The sequence below is a fragment of the Saccharomyces cerevisiae genome, chromosome I, assembly GCF_000146045.2.
Source record: "Saccharomyces cerevisiae S288C chromosome I, complete sequence".
Taxonomy (NCBI): domain Eukaryota; kingdom Fungi; phylum Ascomycota; class Saccharomycetes; order Saccharomycetales; family Saccharomycetaceae; genus Saccharomyces; species Saccharomyces cerevisiae.
In genome coordinates, this window is record NC_001133.9 from 1 (window position 1) to 18,933 (window position 18,933).

An 18,933-nucleotide genomic window follows, 5' to 3' on the forward strand; every position below is an offset into this window, starting at 1 on the left:
CCACACCACACCCACACACCCACACACCACACCACACACCACACCACACCCACACACACACATCCTAACACTACCCTAACACAGCCCTAATCTAACCCTGGCCAACCTGTCTCTCAACTTACCCTCCATTACCCTGCCTCCACTCGTTACCCTGTCCCATTCAACCATACCACTCCGAACCACCATCCATCCCTCTACTTACTACCACTCACCCACCGTTACCCTCCAATTACCCATATCCAACCCACTGCCACTTACCCTACCATTACCCTACCATCCACCATGACCTACTCACCATACTGTTCTTCTACCCACCATATTGAAACGCTAACAAATGATCGTAAATAACACACACGTGCTTACCCTACCACTTTATACCACCACCACATGCCATACTCACCCTCACTTGTATACTGATTTTACGTACGCACACGGATGCTACAGTATATACCATCTCAAACTTACCCTACTCTCAGATTCCACTTCACTCCATGGCCCATCTCTCACTGAATCAGTACCAAATGCACTCACATCATTATGCACGGCACTTGCCTCAGCGGTCTATACCCTGTGCCATTTACCCATAACGCCCATCATTATCCACATTTTGATATCTATATCTCATTCGGCGGTCCCAAATATTGTATAACTGCCCTTAATACATACGTTATACCACTTTTGCACCATATACTTACCACTCCATTTATATACACTTATGTCAATATTACAGAAAAATCCCCACAAAAATCACCTAAACATAAAAATATTCTACTTTTCAACAATAATACATAAACATATTGGCTTGTGGTAGCAACACTATCATGGTATCACTAACGTAAAAGTTCCTCAATATTGCAATTTGCTTGAACGGATGCTATTTCAGAATATTTCGTACTTACACAGGCCATACATTAGAATAATATGTCACATCACTGTCGTAACACTCTTTATTCACCGAGCAATAATACGGTAGTGGCTCAAACTCATGCGGGTGCTATGATACAATTATATCTTATTTCCATTCCCATATGCTAACCGCAATATCCTAAAAGCATAACTGATGCATCTTTAATCTTGTATGTGACACTACTCATACGAAGGGACTATATCTAGTCAAGACGATACTGTGATAGGTACGTTATTTAATAGGATCTATAACGAAATGTCAAATAATTTTACGGTAATATAACTTATCAGCGGCGTATACTAAAACGGACGTTACGATATTGTCTCACTTCATCTTACCACCCTCTATCTTATTGCTGATAGAACACTAACCCCTCAGCTTTATTTCTAGTTACAGTTACACAAAAAACTATGCCAACCCAGAAATCTTGATATTTTACGTGTCAAAAAATGAGGGTCTCTAAATGAGAGTTTGGTACCATGACTTGTAACTCGCACTGCCCTGATCTGCAATCTTGTTCTTAGAAGTGACGCATATTCTATACGGCCCGACGCGACGCGCCAAAAAATGAAAAACGAAGCAGCGACTCATTTTTATTTAAGGACAAAGGTTGCGAAGCCGCACATTTCCAATTTCATTGTTGTTTATTGGACATACACTGTTAGCTTTATTACCGTCCACGTTTTTTCTACAATAGTGTAGAAGTTTCTTTCTTATGTTCATCGTATTCATAAAATGCTTCACGAACACCGTCATTGATCAAATAGGTCTATAATATTAATATACATTTATATAATCTACGGTATTTATATCATCAAAAAAAAGTAGTTTTTTTATTTTATTTTGTTCGTTAATTTTCAATTTCTATGGAAACCCGTTCGTAAAATTGGCGTTTGTCTCTAGTTTGCGATAGTGTAGATACCGTCCTTGGATAGAGCACTGGAGATGGCTGGCTTTAATCTGCTGGAGTACCATGGAACACCGGTGATCATTCTGGTCACTTGGTCTGGAGCAATACCGGTCAACATGGTGGTGAAGTCACCGTAGTTGAAAACGGCTTCAGCAACTTCGACTGGGTAGGTTTCAGTTGGGTGGGCGGCTTGGAACATGTAGTATTGGGCTAAGTGAGCTCTGATATCAGAGACGTAGACACCCAATTCCACCAAGTTGACTCTTTCGTCAGATTGAGCTAGAGTGGTGGTTGCAGAAGCAGTAGCAGCGATGGCAGCGACACCAGCGGCGATTGAAGTTAATTTGACCATTGTATTTGTTTTGTTTGTTAGTGCTGATATAAGCTTAACAGGAAAGGAAAGAATAAAGACATATTCTCAAAGGCATATAGTTGAAGCAGCTCTATTTATACCCATTCCCTCATGGGTTGTTGCTATTTAAACGATCGCTGACTGGCACCAGTTCCTCATCAAATATTCTCTATATCTCATCTTTCACACAATCTCATTATCTCTATGGAGATGCTCTTGTTTCTGAACGAATCATAAATCTTTCATAGGTTTCGTATGTGGAGTACTGTTTTATGGCGCTTATGTGTATTCGTATGCGCAGAATGTGGGAATGCCAATTATAGGGGTGCCGAGGTGCCTTATAAAACCCTTTTCTGTGCCTGTGACATTTCCTTTTTCGGTCAAAAAGAATATCCGAATTTTAGATTTGGACCCTCGTACAGAAGCTTATTGTCTAAGCCTGAATTCAGTCTGCTTTAAACGGCTTCCGCGGAGGAAATATTTCCATCTCTTGAATTCGTACAACATTAAACGTGTGTTGGGAGTCGTATACTGTTAGGGTCTGTAAACTTGTGAACTCTCGGCAAATGCCTTGGTGCAATTACGTAATTTTAGCCGCTGAGAAGCGGATGGTAATGAGACAAGTTGATATCAAACAGATACATATTTAAAAGAGGGTACCGCTAATTTAGCAGGGCAGTATTATTGTAGTTTGATATGTACGGCTAACTGAACCTAAGTAGGGATATGAGAGTAAGAACGTTCGGCTACTCTTCTTTCTAAGTGGGATTTTTCTTAATCCTTGGATTCTTAAAAGGTTATTAAAGTTCCGCACAAAGAACGCTTGGAAATCGCATTCATCAAAGAACAACTCTTCGTTTTCCAAACAATCTTCCCGAAAAAGTAGCCGTTCATTTCCCTTCCGATTTCATTCCTAGACTGCCAAATTTTTCTTGCTCATTTATAATGATTGATAAGAATTGTATTTGTGTCCCATTCTCGTAGATAAAATTCTTGGATGTTAAAAAATTATTATTTTCTTCATAAAGAAGCTTTCAAGATATAAGATACGAAATAGGGGTTGATAATTGCATGACAGTAGCTTTAGATCAAAAAGGAAAGCATGGAGGGAAACAGTAAACAGTGAAAATTCTCTTGAGAACCAAAGTAAACCTTCATTGAAGAGCTTCCTTAAAAAATTTAGAATCTCCCATGTCAACGGGTTTCCATACCTCCCCAGCATCATACATCTTTTTTCAAAGAAACTTCAAATGCCTCTTTTATGCAAGGGGCAAAATCCTGAAATGACTTAAACTTAGCAGTTTCGTCTTTTTTCAAAGAGAATGGTTGAAGAAGAATTGTTTTGGACGCTTATTGACAATCTGTTGCATTGATAAAGTACCTACTATCCCAGACTATATTTGTATACAAGTACAAAATTAGGTTTGTTGAAACAACTTTCCGATCATTGGTGCCCGTATCTGATGTTTTTTTAGTAATTTCTTTGTAAATACAGGGAGTTGTTTCGAAAGCTTATGAGAAAAATACATGAATGACAGGTAAAAATATTGGCTCGAAAAAGAGGACAAAAAGAGAAATCATAAATGAGTAAACCCACTTGCTGGACATTATCCAGTAAAGGCTTGGTAGTAACCATAATATTACCCAGGTACGAAACGCTAAGAACTTGAAAGACTCATAAAACTTCCAGGTTAAGCTATTTTTGAAAATATTCTGAGGTAAAAGCCATTAAGGTCCAGATAACCAAGGGACAATAAACCTATGCTTTTCTTGTCTTCAATTTCAGTATCTTTCCATTTTGATAATGAGCTAGTGATCCGGAAAGCTACTTTATGATGTTTCAAGGCCTGAAGTTTGAATATTTATGTAGTTCAACATCAAATGTGTCTATTTTGTGATGAGGCAACCGTCGACAACCTTATTATCGAAAAAGAACAACAAGTTCACATGCTTGTTACTCTCTATAACTAGAGAGTACTTTTTTTGGAAGCAAGTAAGAATAAGTCAATTTCTACTTACCTCATTAGGGAAAAATTTAATAGCAGTTGTTATAACGACAAATACAGGCCCTAAAAAATTCACTGTATTCAATGGTCTACGAATCGTCAATCGCTTGCGGTTATGGCACGAAGAACAATGCAATAGCTCTTACAAGCCACTACATGACAAGCAACTCATAATTTAAGTGGATAGCTTGTGATAAATTGAATTTTCTCTGTTTAGTACTTGCCGAATAGTTACTTGTTAGTTGCAGATGCTTTTTGATGACAAAGTTATCAATCTCAATATTAAACTTTTTAGGCTTTCAGGTTTAATCTTTCTTTGAGGGTGTATTAATTTTCATACAAATATTTGATTCATTATTCGTTTTACTGTTACATTAGACCTGCTCATTACATGGAGTAACTTAAGTTTTCTCAAACGCTTGATAGCATGATTTGATGTAGTAAAAAAAAAGGCAGAGTTTCCAAAAAAAATTGTTAATCGACAAAGTTAATATTATGGTGGTAGTATCTCAAATATCTGGATAACCAGATCGTACATCTCTGATAAACAATCTTTGCCACTGCTTTATCCTTTTAAATTGTATTGAGTGCTTCAGTCATTGCAAAATTTTACGAGATTTAAAATTTGTGAACCCGACCTTACCGAGAAATGATGAGCTAATTTTTATAGGTCGACCCTTCTGTCGCTTACTGGGTTGATTATCTTGTGCTTTCTTAGTATCTATCACAAAGGAGACAAAATCGTTGATAAAAAGTGCATCAACATTCCCAGCCAGAAAATGCACATCATAAAGACATGTTATTCAAGAGCCACGACCGTCTTCAATTTATCTTTTATAAAAAACCCTTGTTCTACTGACAGGATGGAATAGATATTAAATATACATTTTGCATTTTTTTTTTTTTCTGTATTGAAGATTTGTATATGAAAGATGTTTATACATCAAATGCTTTGAATAAAGCCATCTTAATTTCAATTTCATGCCCTCCTTCACCGTTTTCTGTTGGTCTAGAGGTAGCTTGTTGTGGTCACTAATGAGAACTTAAATAGTTTTCAACTGCTGGTGATAAATCAATAATTTATGTTCTTAACCTAACATTTGATGACCTTTGATGCGTTGGTTATGTTGAAGACAAATTGCCTCTAATCAGTTCCATTAAGAAATCTTCTTAACTCCTCCAAATATTCTGCCCATACGATACCTATTTGTTTACTTTGTCATTTTGCCATAAGATTGGTATCCACTTCTTGTCTGTAAAATAATTAGAAAGTAGCACAATTTTTACAGTAATGTAGCACGCGTAACTCCTAAACTTTGTCATAATGGTTGAAATGAATGTATGATATAAAAACTCGGACCCTGTTTTACTTCTTTTATAGAACCTTATTTTTGACGCAGGGAGGCGACATTTATCCAAATTAAGTTTTGACATGGCGCATCAGGGAATAAAAAAAACTTTATTATGTGGCCGAATCAACATTAATCAAATGCACTAATATTGTAACGTTCTTACAAAGGGCAGACAACTTGAGAACTTTCATGCGTGCAACAGTATTAATATTTTACTGTCTTGATATCGTTATCCTCATCGTAACGTGAATTTTTTTGTCTCATACGTTAAGGTAAATTTTGATGACCCCCGTTGTCCTTGTTTGCCTTACTGTATAAAGCACCCTTTTATTGTTTAGAATACTAGAATGATAACTGCATTCGGACTATGAAAGAAAAAATGGTAGTAGCAAAGGATAGGCATCGCCGTATTTACTACTTTGTAAACCAGTGGATTTTTGCTCAACATATAAAAAACTAAAGACCTTTTTTTCATCAATATACTTCTGAGACGTGCAGATGTGATATTCGGGTTTGAGCTTGTAGTCAACGAAGCGGGTTCATGGGCAAATTTTCTTTTTTTTCCCTTTTTTTTTGTCTAGATTATTTCGAATATGAGTTAATCATACGTTGATTAGTACTGTTGGTCTCTCATTGAAATTTTACGTGACACCATCATTTTACTTCCACATAAGTTCTAATGTTACGTAGTTCAATTTTAGTCGACCTAGCTTCATATTTATTTTAGAAGCAATTCGTAATTATCATTTTGCTTTCGAAGAAAATTAAGACTTCATTTACTATTCTCGTGATATTTTAGTAGGCGCTTCTTTTGTATCGAACCATTTTATTGCAATGGCCCTTAAGTTACCGTTATTCATACCAATTTGACGTTAATTTTAAATGCGTTCTGAAGTTTCTTAAATAACCCGGATTGGTTAGGTTCAGCCATGCCTGGCGCGTACATTGAGGCATTAGAAGATCCGCAGATAAATAATAAGCTTAGTAAATCCTAAAGATAACAACTAAAATTATATTTCCATCAGCTCAATACCGCAGTACTTTGAAACCTGATTTATATATTGCAGAACTTAATTAAAAGTACATTGTAGTTCAAAAAATAAATATCAAACTTTTGGACCCTCTCTTATTGCCTCCCAATTAATTAAAACATCTTTTCTTCCAATCTACAGGTTTGAAAAGGTAATAAGTAATATAAACTTGAGAACCAAAAAAAAAAAAAAAAAAATACTGATCCTTACAGGTTTTAAGGTTGCAAAGGGAACATTTATTGAAAGGAGCTAACAATAGTGGGTATGAGTAAAGATATATAGATCGATATTTTGAATTCTAAATGATGAACTAGGGAAGTAATTTAGGTGAAACATTGCAACCAATCATTTTACACTTTTGGTTGCACGTAATGTACCTTTTTATGATATTTTTTTTTTATAGTAGTAGTGTGAAAATTTCTTCAGGACTTGCAAAAAGAATCTAACTGATCTTCGGATGAGCCTTTATCGATTATTTTTTTCCTAAATATAATACTTTACAAGCGAATGTTTTGTTAGGAGAAAGATATAAAAATTATGCGGCATAGGCATATTATCCAATAAAAAGGAAATTTATATATAAACTTCATTTACGTCATAAGAAAATGTTAAGTTCTCTTAACGAAAACTGTGCGAATTTTGTGTTAAAGCTGGATGATGAGAAATTATTCTCGTATTATTTTTCATCAGATACTGATAAGGTTTCAACGTCTTTTGACGTTGGCTTTTCCACACCATGTTTAGAGTTATAAAGCACAATACCGTTCTTCTTGGCATTGTTCCTTTCATCACGTTTATAGAAGTAGAGTACAACAAAAGTCCAAATGGAGAGACAAAAAGCAGAACATGCAGTGAAAGTAAACCCCTTTAAATACCTGGGAGCTTCTTCTGTTTTCCAAACCAAAACACTTATCCATGCGGTAGATGATTGAGCCATAATATTCATTGTAACTAAAGTAATAGCTCTAGTTTGAGCATCTCGGCGACAAATATCGTTTTGCCAAGAGTATAAAACAGGAGCCATAGCCCAACCAAAACATTGCAGCATAAATGCAAACCATTTGGCTCCTTCTGCGACGTCCCAAGCGGCTAATATGGAGTTACCAATGATATTGAAAACCTGAGTAAAAATAATCGCAAACCAACGAGAGTGTAATTTATCTGCAATAATACCAGTAAGCATCAAATAAACCATACCTAAACCCGGAGTAATCATGGATAACTGATTGAGCTTAGGAATAGAGTATCTTTTCAAAGATTTCAACCATAGTAGGTATGCCCCAGATGAAACATTACTGTCATTCCAACAGAAAATATTCCATAAAGTTAAAATGTATATTTTCCAATCACTGAAAATTGTTTTCCACAGTTTAATATCGAATACTTTTGTTTCAAAATCACTTTTACCTGTTTGGTTTTCTTTTAATCTTTTCCTCGCCAACCTAATTTCATCATCAGTTAAGAAAATAGAATAACAGTTGTATGGGTCACCTGGCAGGGAGTAAAATCCAATAAGGCCCACTACGACAGACACAATAGCGTCAATAATAAAGTTCCATCTCCATCCCTCTAAACCATTTACACCATTTAACGATGAATATACGGCTGACTGGATCCCACCAGCGGATAGAATACCGATATACTGGCCCAAATAGTAAAAAGCAGAACGACGCACCATTTCATCATGTTTGTAAAAGGAACCAAACAAATATTGGTATGCCAAATAACTTGGCGCTTCAAAAGCCCCAATGAAAAACCTAATTGCTTTCAAGTGTGGTACAGAATTGACATATGCAGCACCAACGGTTAAAAGCGACCAACATAAGTCGAGGCTTGGTAAAACATAGTTTAATGGGAGCTTGTTCAGGTAAATCAAAAATGGCAATTGAAATATAATATTACCAACTGTGTACATTACTTGAGTATGCACCAAATCATTACCTTGAAAGCCTAAATCTTCCTTCATTCCCGAAACGTAAGCGTTGTTTATATTAACCGTATCCAGATATTTCACCCAATAAGCAATACAAGAATAAAAGGCTAAAAGGACATCCAATTTAATTAATAATTTTTTTTCTTTGAAAGAGGTACCCTGTTTGAACCAACTATACCATTTATTGTGAGATCTTTCCTTTTCATTGATCCGATACTCTTGTTCATCGAAAAATCTCCACCATGGCCTATCGGCTTCATCTCTATATTCATAACTTCTAGTAACGTTCACATTGTCTTTATGTTCACTATAGCTACTAGTCTCAAAATGTAGTTGATCTTTTTCACTTGTAGTCGTGATGAAATTTTCAGCTGTTTCATGACTCTGGATACTGTTGGAGATAGTGACAATTTCTGTTGAATTTAAGTCATCTGGCAGGTCTTCCACCTGCCGCTTTACTGGAATAAAACCCCATTTTAGTCTTTTGTAAGGATCTACAATAATCTCTTTAACAATTGAATACATGTATGTTATTTATATATGCAGTAGTTCTCTTTGTAATTTTTTTTAACAAATAGAGAGTAAGATATGTAGCGAATGTCCATTCATCATAACAGGTAAACTAGATGCTCTTTTATATAGTCTGGTTGTATAAATAATTTATATCCTCATCTAAACGCATGTCTCCGCTTGGTTTCTTATCTATTTGTGGAGGCACCCGTAGTACTGTGCTTTCGTATTTTTTTATTTATTTATTATTTGTAGCAGTTTTTTTCCAGTGACACAATCTTTACCATTACACAGTTTTTACTATTTCTAATGATTACATTGGACCATCGGAAAACTGCGCTAACTTTGGATAACGCCACAGAACGTGATCTGACTATTGTAAAGGTGTCATTCGGTAAGGTAAACCTTCAAGGCGTCCACACCTTTAACCATATAACAGCGTAAACTCTTGTTAAAATACAGGGGTAAGACATTGGTGGATATTCAACAAGATCCGATACCTCCAATTCCGATTTCTACAAATTGTGCTCTACATATTACTGCGATGCAATTATCCACACATAAAATCGATGCCTTTAGAAAAAGACATAAAGCAGACGGCATTGTAGATATTTGACCAATTAGAATTGAATGAGATGAATATCTCACCAAGCTATTCGATATTATAGATAAAGTTTGTATCTTAGTTATGCATTGTGAGTTGGTTGCTCTACTCGCGGTTACCAGTCTCTTCTAAAAAATCTAAGGCCAATGGTATCCATGACATTTCTGCACTTTTTGTAATTGGTTTAGTTATGAAAGGAACGTCAAACCAAATGGTTTTTCAGATAAGAAATTGACAGTATCTGAGAATTTGCTATCAAAGCTCAGAGGATTTACATATTTTAACGTAATTAAAACATTTTTATGTTCGATATATTAGCAAATAGCGTATTAATATACAGCTGTTGCGCTCATGGTAAAATTTAGCGATATACTTTGCATCTTGGCTGCAAAGAAGAATGAATCGGATATACTATTTTTGATCATAATGACGGACATCATGATATAATAACGTTATACGGATAACTTTATTTCAAAAGCACCATCATGTTATCTCTTGTAAAAAGAAGTATTCTTCATTCAATACCAATTACTCGTCACATTCTTCCAATCCAATTAATATTGGTTAAAATGAACCATGTGCAAATCAGAAACATAAAATTATATCACTTTATTTCATATGGTTTCATGCTTACAAAGCTTACTGTCTTTCTCTTTAACTTATTTTTCTACAGGCTACGAATTCTTTGCAGGCTTACTTTACTCATATTATCATTACCTGTACAAATATATATTAAAGAAATCCAAACAAAAATGCTTGAAAAGCATACAGCTTCCGATACATCATGTATATAGAAAATCACAGTACAAAAATTTTGAATTTATGTATAACCGTTTCGCCTGATATATGTAAGAGCTCTTGATTGTCGGAATAGTTCGGGAATTCTGGGTGGAACTAGTAGCTGGAGATGCGTTCTAAAGGATCTAAAATCAGACTCACCCCAAAAACCAAAATTTTGATATTCAACTTTAGTATTAGCCAGTCTTAAAATGATTTTTTGCCAAGAAAGCCGAAGTTTAACGAGCGTTTTAAAATATGCACAAGTCCATTAATTAAATTTGATCACAGTGATTACCAATTTTGTTGAAAGCAGTAATTTGTGACGTCCGTTTTTGGCACAAGTAAAAAATATTTGTTTTGAAGTCTAGTTACAAGAAGCTACTGAAAACACAGGGCTGGATATAGATGTTTATAAGCTCCTCCCATGGTCTAAGAGTTTCTCCAAACGCCTAATGTATGCAATTTGTTAAATAAAAATGAAGAATAGATGCATAAACAAGCGTCATTAAAGTTCTTATCATTATTCCATGTAGAAATGACCTGCAAGTACGAGCTGGTTATGCGAAACTGAGCTTAACAACATAGTTTTCTTTTCCATTGGCTTGGATATAAATTTTTCGCTGAGAAACTTCTCTGCATTTTTTAAGCATTAAGCGTACATAACATAAAGTCACTGAGATATTAGAGGTTATAAAAAAAGACTACGTGGGTGTTTACCTAAGATTTTCACAACTTGTTTATTAATTGGATAAATAGTATTTTTCTTGGCATTTACAAACTTTATGTTTTTAGGTGTATTTGCAGTTCCATTAAGGGAAATAAGTCATAAGCTTTTTTGGAAAACAGATTTTTTGCCCCGCTTAACCTGAAATTGATATTAAAAGAATGTGTGAATGGCCATTAACTAACAAGAGAATTAATAATGTTAAAACACAGATACCTCGAAACAAACTCTATGTAAACACTTATTTTATTGTGGTAATATTTTTTGATAACAACACATCTGAAACAAAATAATGCAAAGCCGAATAGTTAGGCTAAAAATGTACTCTTAGACATTTAAAAAGGTTTATGAATCCTATGGTATTTAATATATTAAAGAACGAAGTAAATGGGAAAAAATGTGTAAACACTATAAGCGTGATGATAGAATTATTAATATAAGATGATGCCGTGCGTTTACCATACGATTGCCAGCAATACGGTGGAAATAAAAACACTTATGCCATTATTGGTCAACAGACCATTGGCAATACCAACGTAGGTTGAGATTTCTAAAGAGGCAGTACTAGATCCTATTATGCTACTTGCTGGTGTGCTACGAGGCTGTTGCGACATAGTACTTAACCCGGAAGTTATTAGACTCTTGGTGTTGCCAGTTTCGGATACAGAAACAACACTACTGCTGTGACCAATCACATCGGTCGCGGAAGCCGTCTGTGTTTCAGCATGATTGAATCTTGAAATTGAAGAGGTGACTACTGTTTTCGTCTCAGCAGCTCCAGTACTGGTAGTTGTCTCAGCAGCTCCAGTATTGGTTGTTGTCTCACTGGTAGCACTGTTCATTTTAGAGCTGACAGACTCTTCATTCGTAGTCTGTGGCCTCCATGTTGGATAGACCGTAACAACATCATTCACAGTAGCCGTGGCCGTCGAAACAATGGCAGGTGAAGCAGTTTCGGAACACACACCAGATTCGCAGGAAGTAACAGTAACTAGCGTAGTTTGTTGCCTCGATTCTGTGGTGGAAATAGGACACCATGTCGTGTATTCTGTGGTAACGCCGTTAATAGTAGCAGTGCTTATAGATACAATGGCTGGAGAAGCAGTCTTAGAGCATACGTCAGATTCACAAGAAGAAATTGTAACTACTGTGGTTTGCTCTGTTGTCCCCTTGGTTTGCTTTGTTGTCTCCGTAGTTTGCTTTGTTATCTCTGTGGTAGAAATAGGGCACCATGTGGTATACTCTGTTGTGGCACCGCTAACAGTAACGGTGGCCGTGGAAACAATTGCAGAGGAGATGGATTCAGTGCACACATGAGATTCGCAGGATGTCACGGTAACCAAAGTGGTTTGTTCGCTCGTTTTTGTAGTGGTAGCAGGTGGTAATGAAGAAGCAGTTTCCTGGCTTGTTGTTGTACTGATAACAGGTGGTAATGATGAAGTAATTTCCTGACTTGCTGTCGCACTGGTAACAGGTGGTAATGAAGAAGTAATTTCCTGACTTGTTGTTGTACTGGTAACAGGTGGTAATGATGAAGTAATTTCCTGACTTGTTGTTGTACTGGTAACAGGTGGTAATGAAGAAGTAATTTCCTGACTTGTTGTTGCACTGGTAACAGGTGGTAATGATGAAGTAATTTCCTGACTTGTTGTTGTACTGGTAACAGGTGGTAATGATGAAGCAGTTTCCTGGCTTGTTGTTGCAGTGGTAATAGGTGGTAATGATGAAGACGAATATGTAGACTTTGGTGATTCAGAAGAGATAGAAGAGGAAGAAGAGACAGAACTAGCTGAACTAGTTTCGCTCTCAGAAGAACCAGAGGTGGAACTACTGGTTGGAATGACGGATGATTTAAATGATTCAGAGAATATAGAAGTGGAGGTTGTTGTAGAAGAAATGACAGGGGAAGAAATGAATGAAGAAGAAATGACTGGAGAAGAAGTGACTAGAGAAGAAGTGACTGAGGAAGAAATGACTAGAGAAGAAGTGTCTGAGGAAGAAATTACTGAGGAGGAAATCACAGAAGTTCCATTGCTAGGATAGAATGGGGTAATAATTGGATGCTAAGACGTGATAGAGCTGGTTATTTGTTCTGAAGAAGATGATGACAAACTGGATGAGGTGGCAGTGGTTGGACTTTTAGCAACAATAACGGTTTCGTCAGTTGGTTGACCATTAGTGCCAGTGACAGTAGTCATCTCAGTAGAAGTCGAAGTGGTAGTTGCGATGGTGCTAGTAGTATGTTTTGAAGGATCAGGGATAGTACAATTGGGCTGTTAGGTCATCGTCAAAAGAGTAAACGTGCCCTGCAAAATCATCGCTAACAGTAGTAACATCAGGCAATTCCACGCTAACTGGCAGTGTATGCCAAGAAACAGCGTTTGAGTAGACAATCTTCATTGGACAGTAGAATCCAGCATACATATACACAGTCCCTGCAATGTTATCGGGCAATCTTCCTTGCCATGGCTTGATACCATTAATCGTAAAGTTTGTGGATGTAATTGGAGGTTGCTCTTGTGCACAGCATCCGAATGCAACGTCGCCACCGACTGATAGAATTGCAGAGTCATCGACCTTAGCAAACCTGAACGTGTAAGAACTTGTTTGTGGTGGTAAAAAGTAACCTGTCATTTCTAGAGTAGCGTTTTTTGGGATAGTATAGAAACCAAGTAAATCAGTACTCCAATAGGTCTTTCCTGGCTATTTTGAACATTCACTATGACCTCTGCATCCCCAGTTTCCATAAGCATCTGATTGAGCACATTTAAAAGTTCCTGAAGAGATAACACAAGAAAGATCGTAGTCAATTGAGAAATCCGTCTGTCCGCCAACGGAACCTAATTCCAATTCGAGGCATATCCAGAAGTCATATATTGCGGGTAGGAATACGTTGTTGAATTCAGTAATGAGTACAAAAGTTGACATTCATCCCATTTTTCCTCGGGTCCGTTGGCAAGCATGCTTGTGTACTTCCTGAAACAACATTGGACGTGGCCAGGTAGGTGAAGAGTGCCAAAAATAAATAGTGATGAGGCATTTCTTGGTTCGTCAATCAGGTATGGGTATATTAAACAATAACTTTAAGCCATGCTGTTAATGATGAAAATTCTGATGCTGGTCTCTTCATATGTCATTGTTTTGGGAACTGTCTTTTTTCGATCAGATGTATGCGCAACGATTTGTTTAGCGTAGTGATGTTCCCGCGTAGTACTTAGGAAATTTTGGTATCGAAACGTCCCTACAACACTTTTTGTCGCTGATATCTGCACATGTGAGTAACGCAGATTCCATTGCATTATTACCTTCCCCTTCCCAGAAACGATTTATTACGACTCAACAAGTTCAAGAAAAAAATTAAAAAGGTTACAACCGCATTTTGCGTTTAGGTGCAGCGAGACTTACCTTGATGCAGTCCTAAAGGGTCCTGCAGCGGTTGTAACGAATCCTATTTGCTTTTGTGCATTCCTAAACGGGCTGAAGTAAAAGTCTTGAGGAACTCCAGGAGAAGATACGATAAGCTCCGAAGTGCCAAATTTTATTATCAAAAAAAAATATTTGTACGAGCGGAAAAGGATTATACTCTTCCTCTTTTGCTTCATCACAAGAGGATTATTTTGACGTCGTCTGTTGTACTACTTCTTTATCGGTGTGCGCAGGAAAAGAAAGAAAAAGGAAGGAAAAATAGATGTCAAAAATCGATGTCAAAAAATCTCGTGAGACCTCCGGAATTTTGACGCTGCAAGTCAATCTACGGGAAAGAAGAAATTTTTTAAACCTAATGCAAAATAAGCTTTTCTTGGAAAATAAGATTTTCGGCAATAAAAGGTAAATGCAGCCAAAAATCAAAATACTTCAGAAGAAGTCGTAGCGAGGACTGCTAAGGGGAAGCGGATTTGAAGATCCTTTCCAGAACAAGAAGGAGCCGAAAGCTGTCAGGAACTGTTCCTGATTTTTTAGGAAAACAATTAATAGGTATCTCGTCTAGAGTAGTATCTCGAGCTTCCAGAAGTTGCAGATAATCAAAATCATTGTTTTATCCCTTTTTTTAGATTACAGCTTAGAAGAGTAGAGAGCAAGTTTACTGAAACGGTTCCTTGTTTACAATAATATTCCTAACAAACTTTACGAATTAGGATGCAGCATGATTTTTTATATTGCTTCACTTCCTAAAGTATGAATTTTTATCCGTAGTCGCAAACAAAACAGCTACTGGAAATCTGCAGCTTGTTAAAAACCGGTAGTTTCCGAATACTCCTCGTCCTTGAGTTGTATACCGTTAAACTTCCTAGGGTGTCATGTGTCTGGCCCAATTGGCCCACAAAATCTGGTCCTATTGACGGTTTTCTTTTGATTTTCAGCATCTTCCTCTAAGAAGGACAGAAAATTATGTAATATATGGGAGAAACGGCCTCCCAACTGCTAAGTGTCCCCGGCAGCACGAGTAAGCAAAATTCAGGCAAACTATTGCATTAAGAAGCCGTACATAATTCAGCGTGATATGATGAAATTTTGTTAATTGCAAATTTTAGTACGATTTGGTTGTTAGTGTGTGTTTATGCAAGTAATTATTGAACCCTAAGTAGTTACTGTCTTCTTTTGCTGTAATTCGTGGATTCACGGCCCTCCAGCAACATGGATTGAAAGGTTCTTTAAAGTTTTCAATCCGTAAAGTTCTGAAATGTATTTTAATCATGTCAATAATTTTACTGGTGAGTAGCATTTATGACCAAAAGCGTACTTAAATTAGCAGCAAAAAAATTTTTAATAACGAAACTATAAGGAAAATACGAGGTACTGATTATGAGAGTCCCCGTTTCTCATTTTTGAGACATGATCTGAACAAGGCTGAAAACAGCAATCTTTTTCGATAACTTTTGCAAAAATTTCAAACATTGTTGTTTGAATGCAGCCAATTTTTATAGGGTACAGAGCTTAATGCTTTACATGTGCTTTATTTTCGGTACTTTCCTTAAAGTGTCTACATTATCTCTCAGGACTTGAATGTCTTCGGCTGAATTACTATAAAATCTTGAGTTTTCTCTGAAGTTTAATCCTAAGACAATAGTGGTGAGTGATGTAGTTCACGTGTGTGCCACTGGTAATAATAGAGATAACTATCTCAGTTAAGTTTGAAAAGGTAAAAAATAGTTTAAGTAGTCATTTTTTGCGACGGTCATTCTTCTCTGATGCACGTTCTTTAGACTACCTATAAACACCATTCTTACGGAATTATAATGGAAATAAAACATCAGTACGTGTTGCTGTCGGTGATAGAGGGGTAACAGAACCTTAATTGAAAAATTAGCACAGTGCATAATTTATTAACATGATTGTTTTCTGTGGAAAATAAGAAATTCAGCACCAGTAAAAGACGAGAAATATAGGCACATAAATGCGCTCTTACTCGTATGTTCCAGGATGAAAATGTTTAGGGCATCAAGTATTGCCGAAAGGGCAATATGCTTTAACACCAGAAAATCCACTGTATACTCGTTACGGGTAAACAAAGCAAAACGCAGTGCGTGATAATGTTTCTAAAATCTCTGCACACTGTTGAAATGCGGCTCTGATACTTTAGCCCTTAGTACCTGACGGTGCCTAAAATGAGGATAAGTATATGAGTTTACAACGAATATAATGCTTTTTACCTCATCATATAAAGAATAATATTAATTTAAAAGTAAAAATTAGACCTAGGTGGTAATGAGGAATGTGTCCTAATGAATTTATGTAGTTGATGCTTTTGCAGCGTTTTTTTTTTTTTGTATTAATCAAAGTGCACTACGTGACAAAAATAAAAAGTGGATGAAAACAAAAAAATCACAGATTTTCATAAAAATAACATGGTATTCTTAATCGTATATCGTAATGGATTGTCAAAAATAAAGAGAATATAGTCGGTTCAAACCACTTTGTACGTCTACAGAGTATAGTGTAGAAATTATAGTTAGGATTGTGACATCCCTTTTTCTTTAACATAATAAGTTTGCTTCAAATTAATTGATCAATTAGGATAATAACTCTCAACACCTTTATTATTTATGTTTAGAGAGTTTATGGTCAGATGGTGATTGGTATTGATACTTATACTTTTTTTCTCATTAGTATAATACGCTATATTCCATGTTTGAATAGATCTTATTTTTTGGCTGTCTAGATAATAAACATACCGTTTTTAACACACACACACCAATGAGTAGACGTTATTGCGACTGTATGCCCTTTAAGATATTCTGTTCAAAGAGATAAGGTATTTATTCGTTTTCTTGCAATTTCTTCTCATCTATCATTATCATACCAGATTGAATCTTATTTTTTAATTTTTAGTCTATTTGATGACGGCTACTGAATCTTTACATTACTTGAGCTGAGAAGTAAAATTGCATTATTCATATTAAACAAAAAAATCAATTTCCCATAAAGACAATAGCTCAACTTCATCACGTCCTTGGTTTTTACCGAGTACATATATTTGATGAATTCTGATTTGAAAATATCAATTTGTTCCTCTAGAATATTTCCACTCGCACATTCAAAAGCAGGTATTGGAACGCACAAGAAGCGATCGTCACCTTCCATTGGGGTTAGTAGCAGGATATATATTTCCATTCTATATTCCAGGTTCTCTTTCACAATTTTATTGAATGAAATACCTGAGCTACCAAATCAGTCTTAATAACACCATCTTTTACACCGGTACTACAACAAACCATACTGAGTCTGAAATTGGACTTCTGCAATGAAAAATTTAAGCCCTGATCTACGCATAATGCCCGCTATAAACCTTATTTTTTATATGGGGGTCTGGCGCTTCGGGAAAAGAGAGGAAAACTTGTAACTCAATATATCTCGATACAACATTACGTTTTGTAAATTTATCACAAAAGCCAAATGATGATATCTCTCTTGCAAGTTATCGAACATTGATTGGTAATTTGTTTGAAAATTGTTAATTTATTGAATATTTCTTTTGCAAAAGAAATAGTCTCAGCGAAAGCTGGTTACAAAATTTACATCATGAGTTTACGGGATTTGTAAATACGCTTTTTGCATAAAAATACTTTGCCGTTTCCCACCCTTGCATATTCACTTACTCCCCCCTTCATATACTCTATGTAATGATGATTAAGCTTTGGCCGCTAAGTCTCTCAATTAGTGTTGATTTTGGTTTTATTCATATGATTCTTCTTTAGTGAAGTATTGATCAATTACGTGAGTCAGCTTTTTGAAAACCCCATTTGGAAGGAATTAGGAAATTATTTTGCTTACTACGACCACTAATTTACCGCCATTTCTGGGCCTTTTTATTGACTATTTTGACCATGTGCTCGACTAGAAGAACGGCATCATAATCTGCTGGTAGAGTTAGTCTATAATGATTGTTGAAAATAAAGGCATAAGAGATATTCCACCTAAAATTCAAGTTATTGACTTTATTATCAGGATCTTAGTATCCTTTTTTGGTAAGTCATATTCAATGAACTAGGTCTCGCAAACTTTTTGTTCGAAAAGCGGTAGTGCATAGTTATGCTAACTCTGGATATATGGCATAAACCGTACAACACTAGCCCATTTTTTTGGAAGTAGTGAGGGCAGCTAGACTGTATGATGAATATTCGCCTGCATACTGAGTTTTTTGGTCCTTTTTTTTATGTGGCTGGCCTTACGATATGATGCACAATTCATAATTTGGAAGAAGGGCAGAACAATTGCATCTGTGCTTGGCTCTCAAGAACGGTGTTTGGTGCATCAAAAGTTTTCGACTGCTTATTTGGTCGGAAATATAAAAACTCGATCCTCTTATCTAAGCAGTATACATTC

The 18,933-nt window shown here is 36.1% G+C and overlaps 6 protein-coding genes across 6 annotated transcripts, besides 3 other annotated features; 2 read left to right on the top strand and 4 right to left on the bottom strand.

Moving 5' to 3' along the window:
* Positions 1 to 801: a telomere (TEL01L; Telomeric region on the left arm of Chromosome I; composed of an X element core sequence, X element combinatorial repeats, and a short terminal stretch of telomeric repeats).
* Positions 707 to 776: an origin of replication (ARS102; Autonomously Replicating Sequence).
* A 1,005-nt stretch (positions 802 to 1,806) lies between the features above and the next one.
* On the bottom strand, positions 1,807 to 2,169 carry PAU8 (seripauperin PAU8; the record flags this gene model as incomplete). Its single annotated transcript, NM_001180043.1, has 1 exon — positions 1,807 to 2,169. The coding sequence occupies one exon, from the start codon at positions 2,167 to 2,169 to the stop codon at positions 1,807 to 1,809; it is 363 nt and encodes a 120-aa protein (NP_009332.1).
* Positions 2,170 to 2,479: 310 nt separating this feature from the next.
* On the top strand, positions 2,480 to 2,707 carry YAL067W-A (uncharacterized protein; the record flags this gene model as incomplete). The annotated part of the gene is made up of 1 exon (NM_001184582.1): positions 2,480 to 2,707. The coding sequence occupies one exon, from the start codon at positions 2,480 to 2,482 to the stop codon at positions 2,705 to 2,707; it is 228 nt and encodes a 75-aa protein (NP_878038.1).
* A 4,527-nt stretch (positions 2,708 to 7,234) lies between these two features.
* SEO1 (putative permease SEO1) lies at positions 7,235 to 9,016 on the bottom strand (the record flags this gene model as incomplete). The annotated part of the gene is made up of 1 exon (NM_001178208.1): positions 7,235 to 9,016. One exon carries the CDS (start codon positions 9,014 to 9,016, stop codon positions 7,235 to 7,237), a length of 1,782 nt encoding a protein of 593 aa, NP_009333.1.
* Positions 7,997 to 8,547: an origin of replication (ARS103; Autonomously Replicating Sequence; replication origin of very weak function).
* Positions 9,017 to 11,564: 2,548 nt separating the features above from the next.
* On the bottom strand, positions 11,565 to 11,951 carry YAL065C (uncharacterized protein; the record flags this gene model as incomplete). The annotated part of the gene is made up of 1 exon (NM_001179897.1): positions 11,565 to 11,951. One exon carries the CDS (start codon positions 11,949 to 11,951, stop codon positions 11,565 to 11,567), a length of 387 nt encoding a protein of 128 aa, NP_009335.1.
* Positions 11,952 to 12,045: 94 nt separating this feature from the next.
* YAL064W-B (uncharacterized protein) lies at positions 12,046 to 12,426 on the top strand (the record flags this gene model as incomplete). The annotated part of the gene is made up of 1 exon (NM_001180042.1): positions 12,046 to 12,426. One exon carries the CDS (start codon positions 12,046 to 12,048, stop codon positions 12,424 to 12,426), a length of 381 nt encoding a protein of 126 aa, NP_009336.1.
* A 936-nt stretch (positions 12,427 to 13,362) lies between these two features.
* TDA8 (Tda8p) lies at positions 13,363 to 13,743 on the bottom strand (the record flags this gene model as incomplete). Its single annotated transcript, NM_001180041.1, has 1 exon — positions 13,363 to 13,743. The coding sequence occupies one exon, from the start codon at positions 13,741 to 13,743 to the stop codon at positions 13,363 to 13,365; it is 381 nt and encodes a 126-aa protein (NP_058136.1).
* Between the last annotated feature and the right edge of the window lie 5,190 nt (positions 13,744 to 18,933).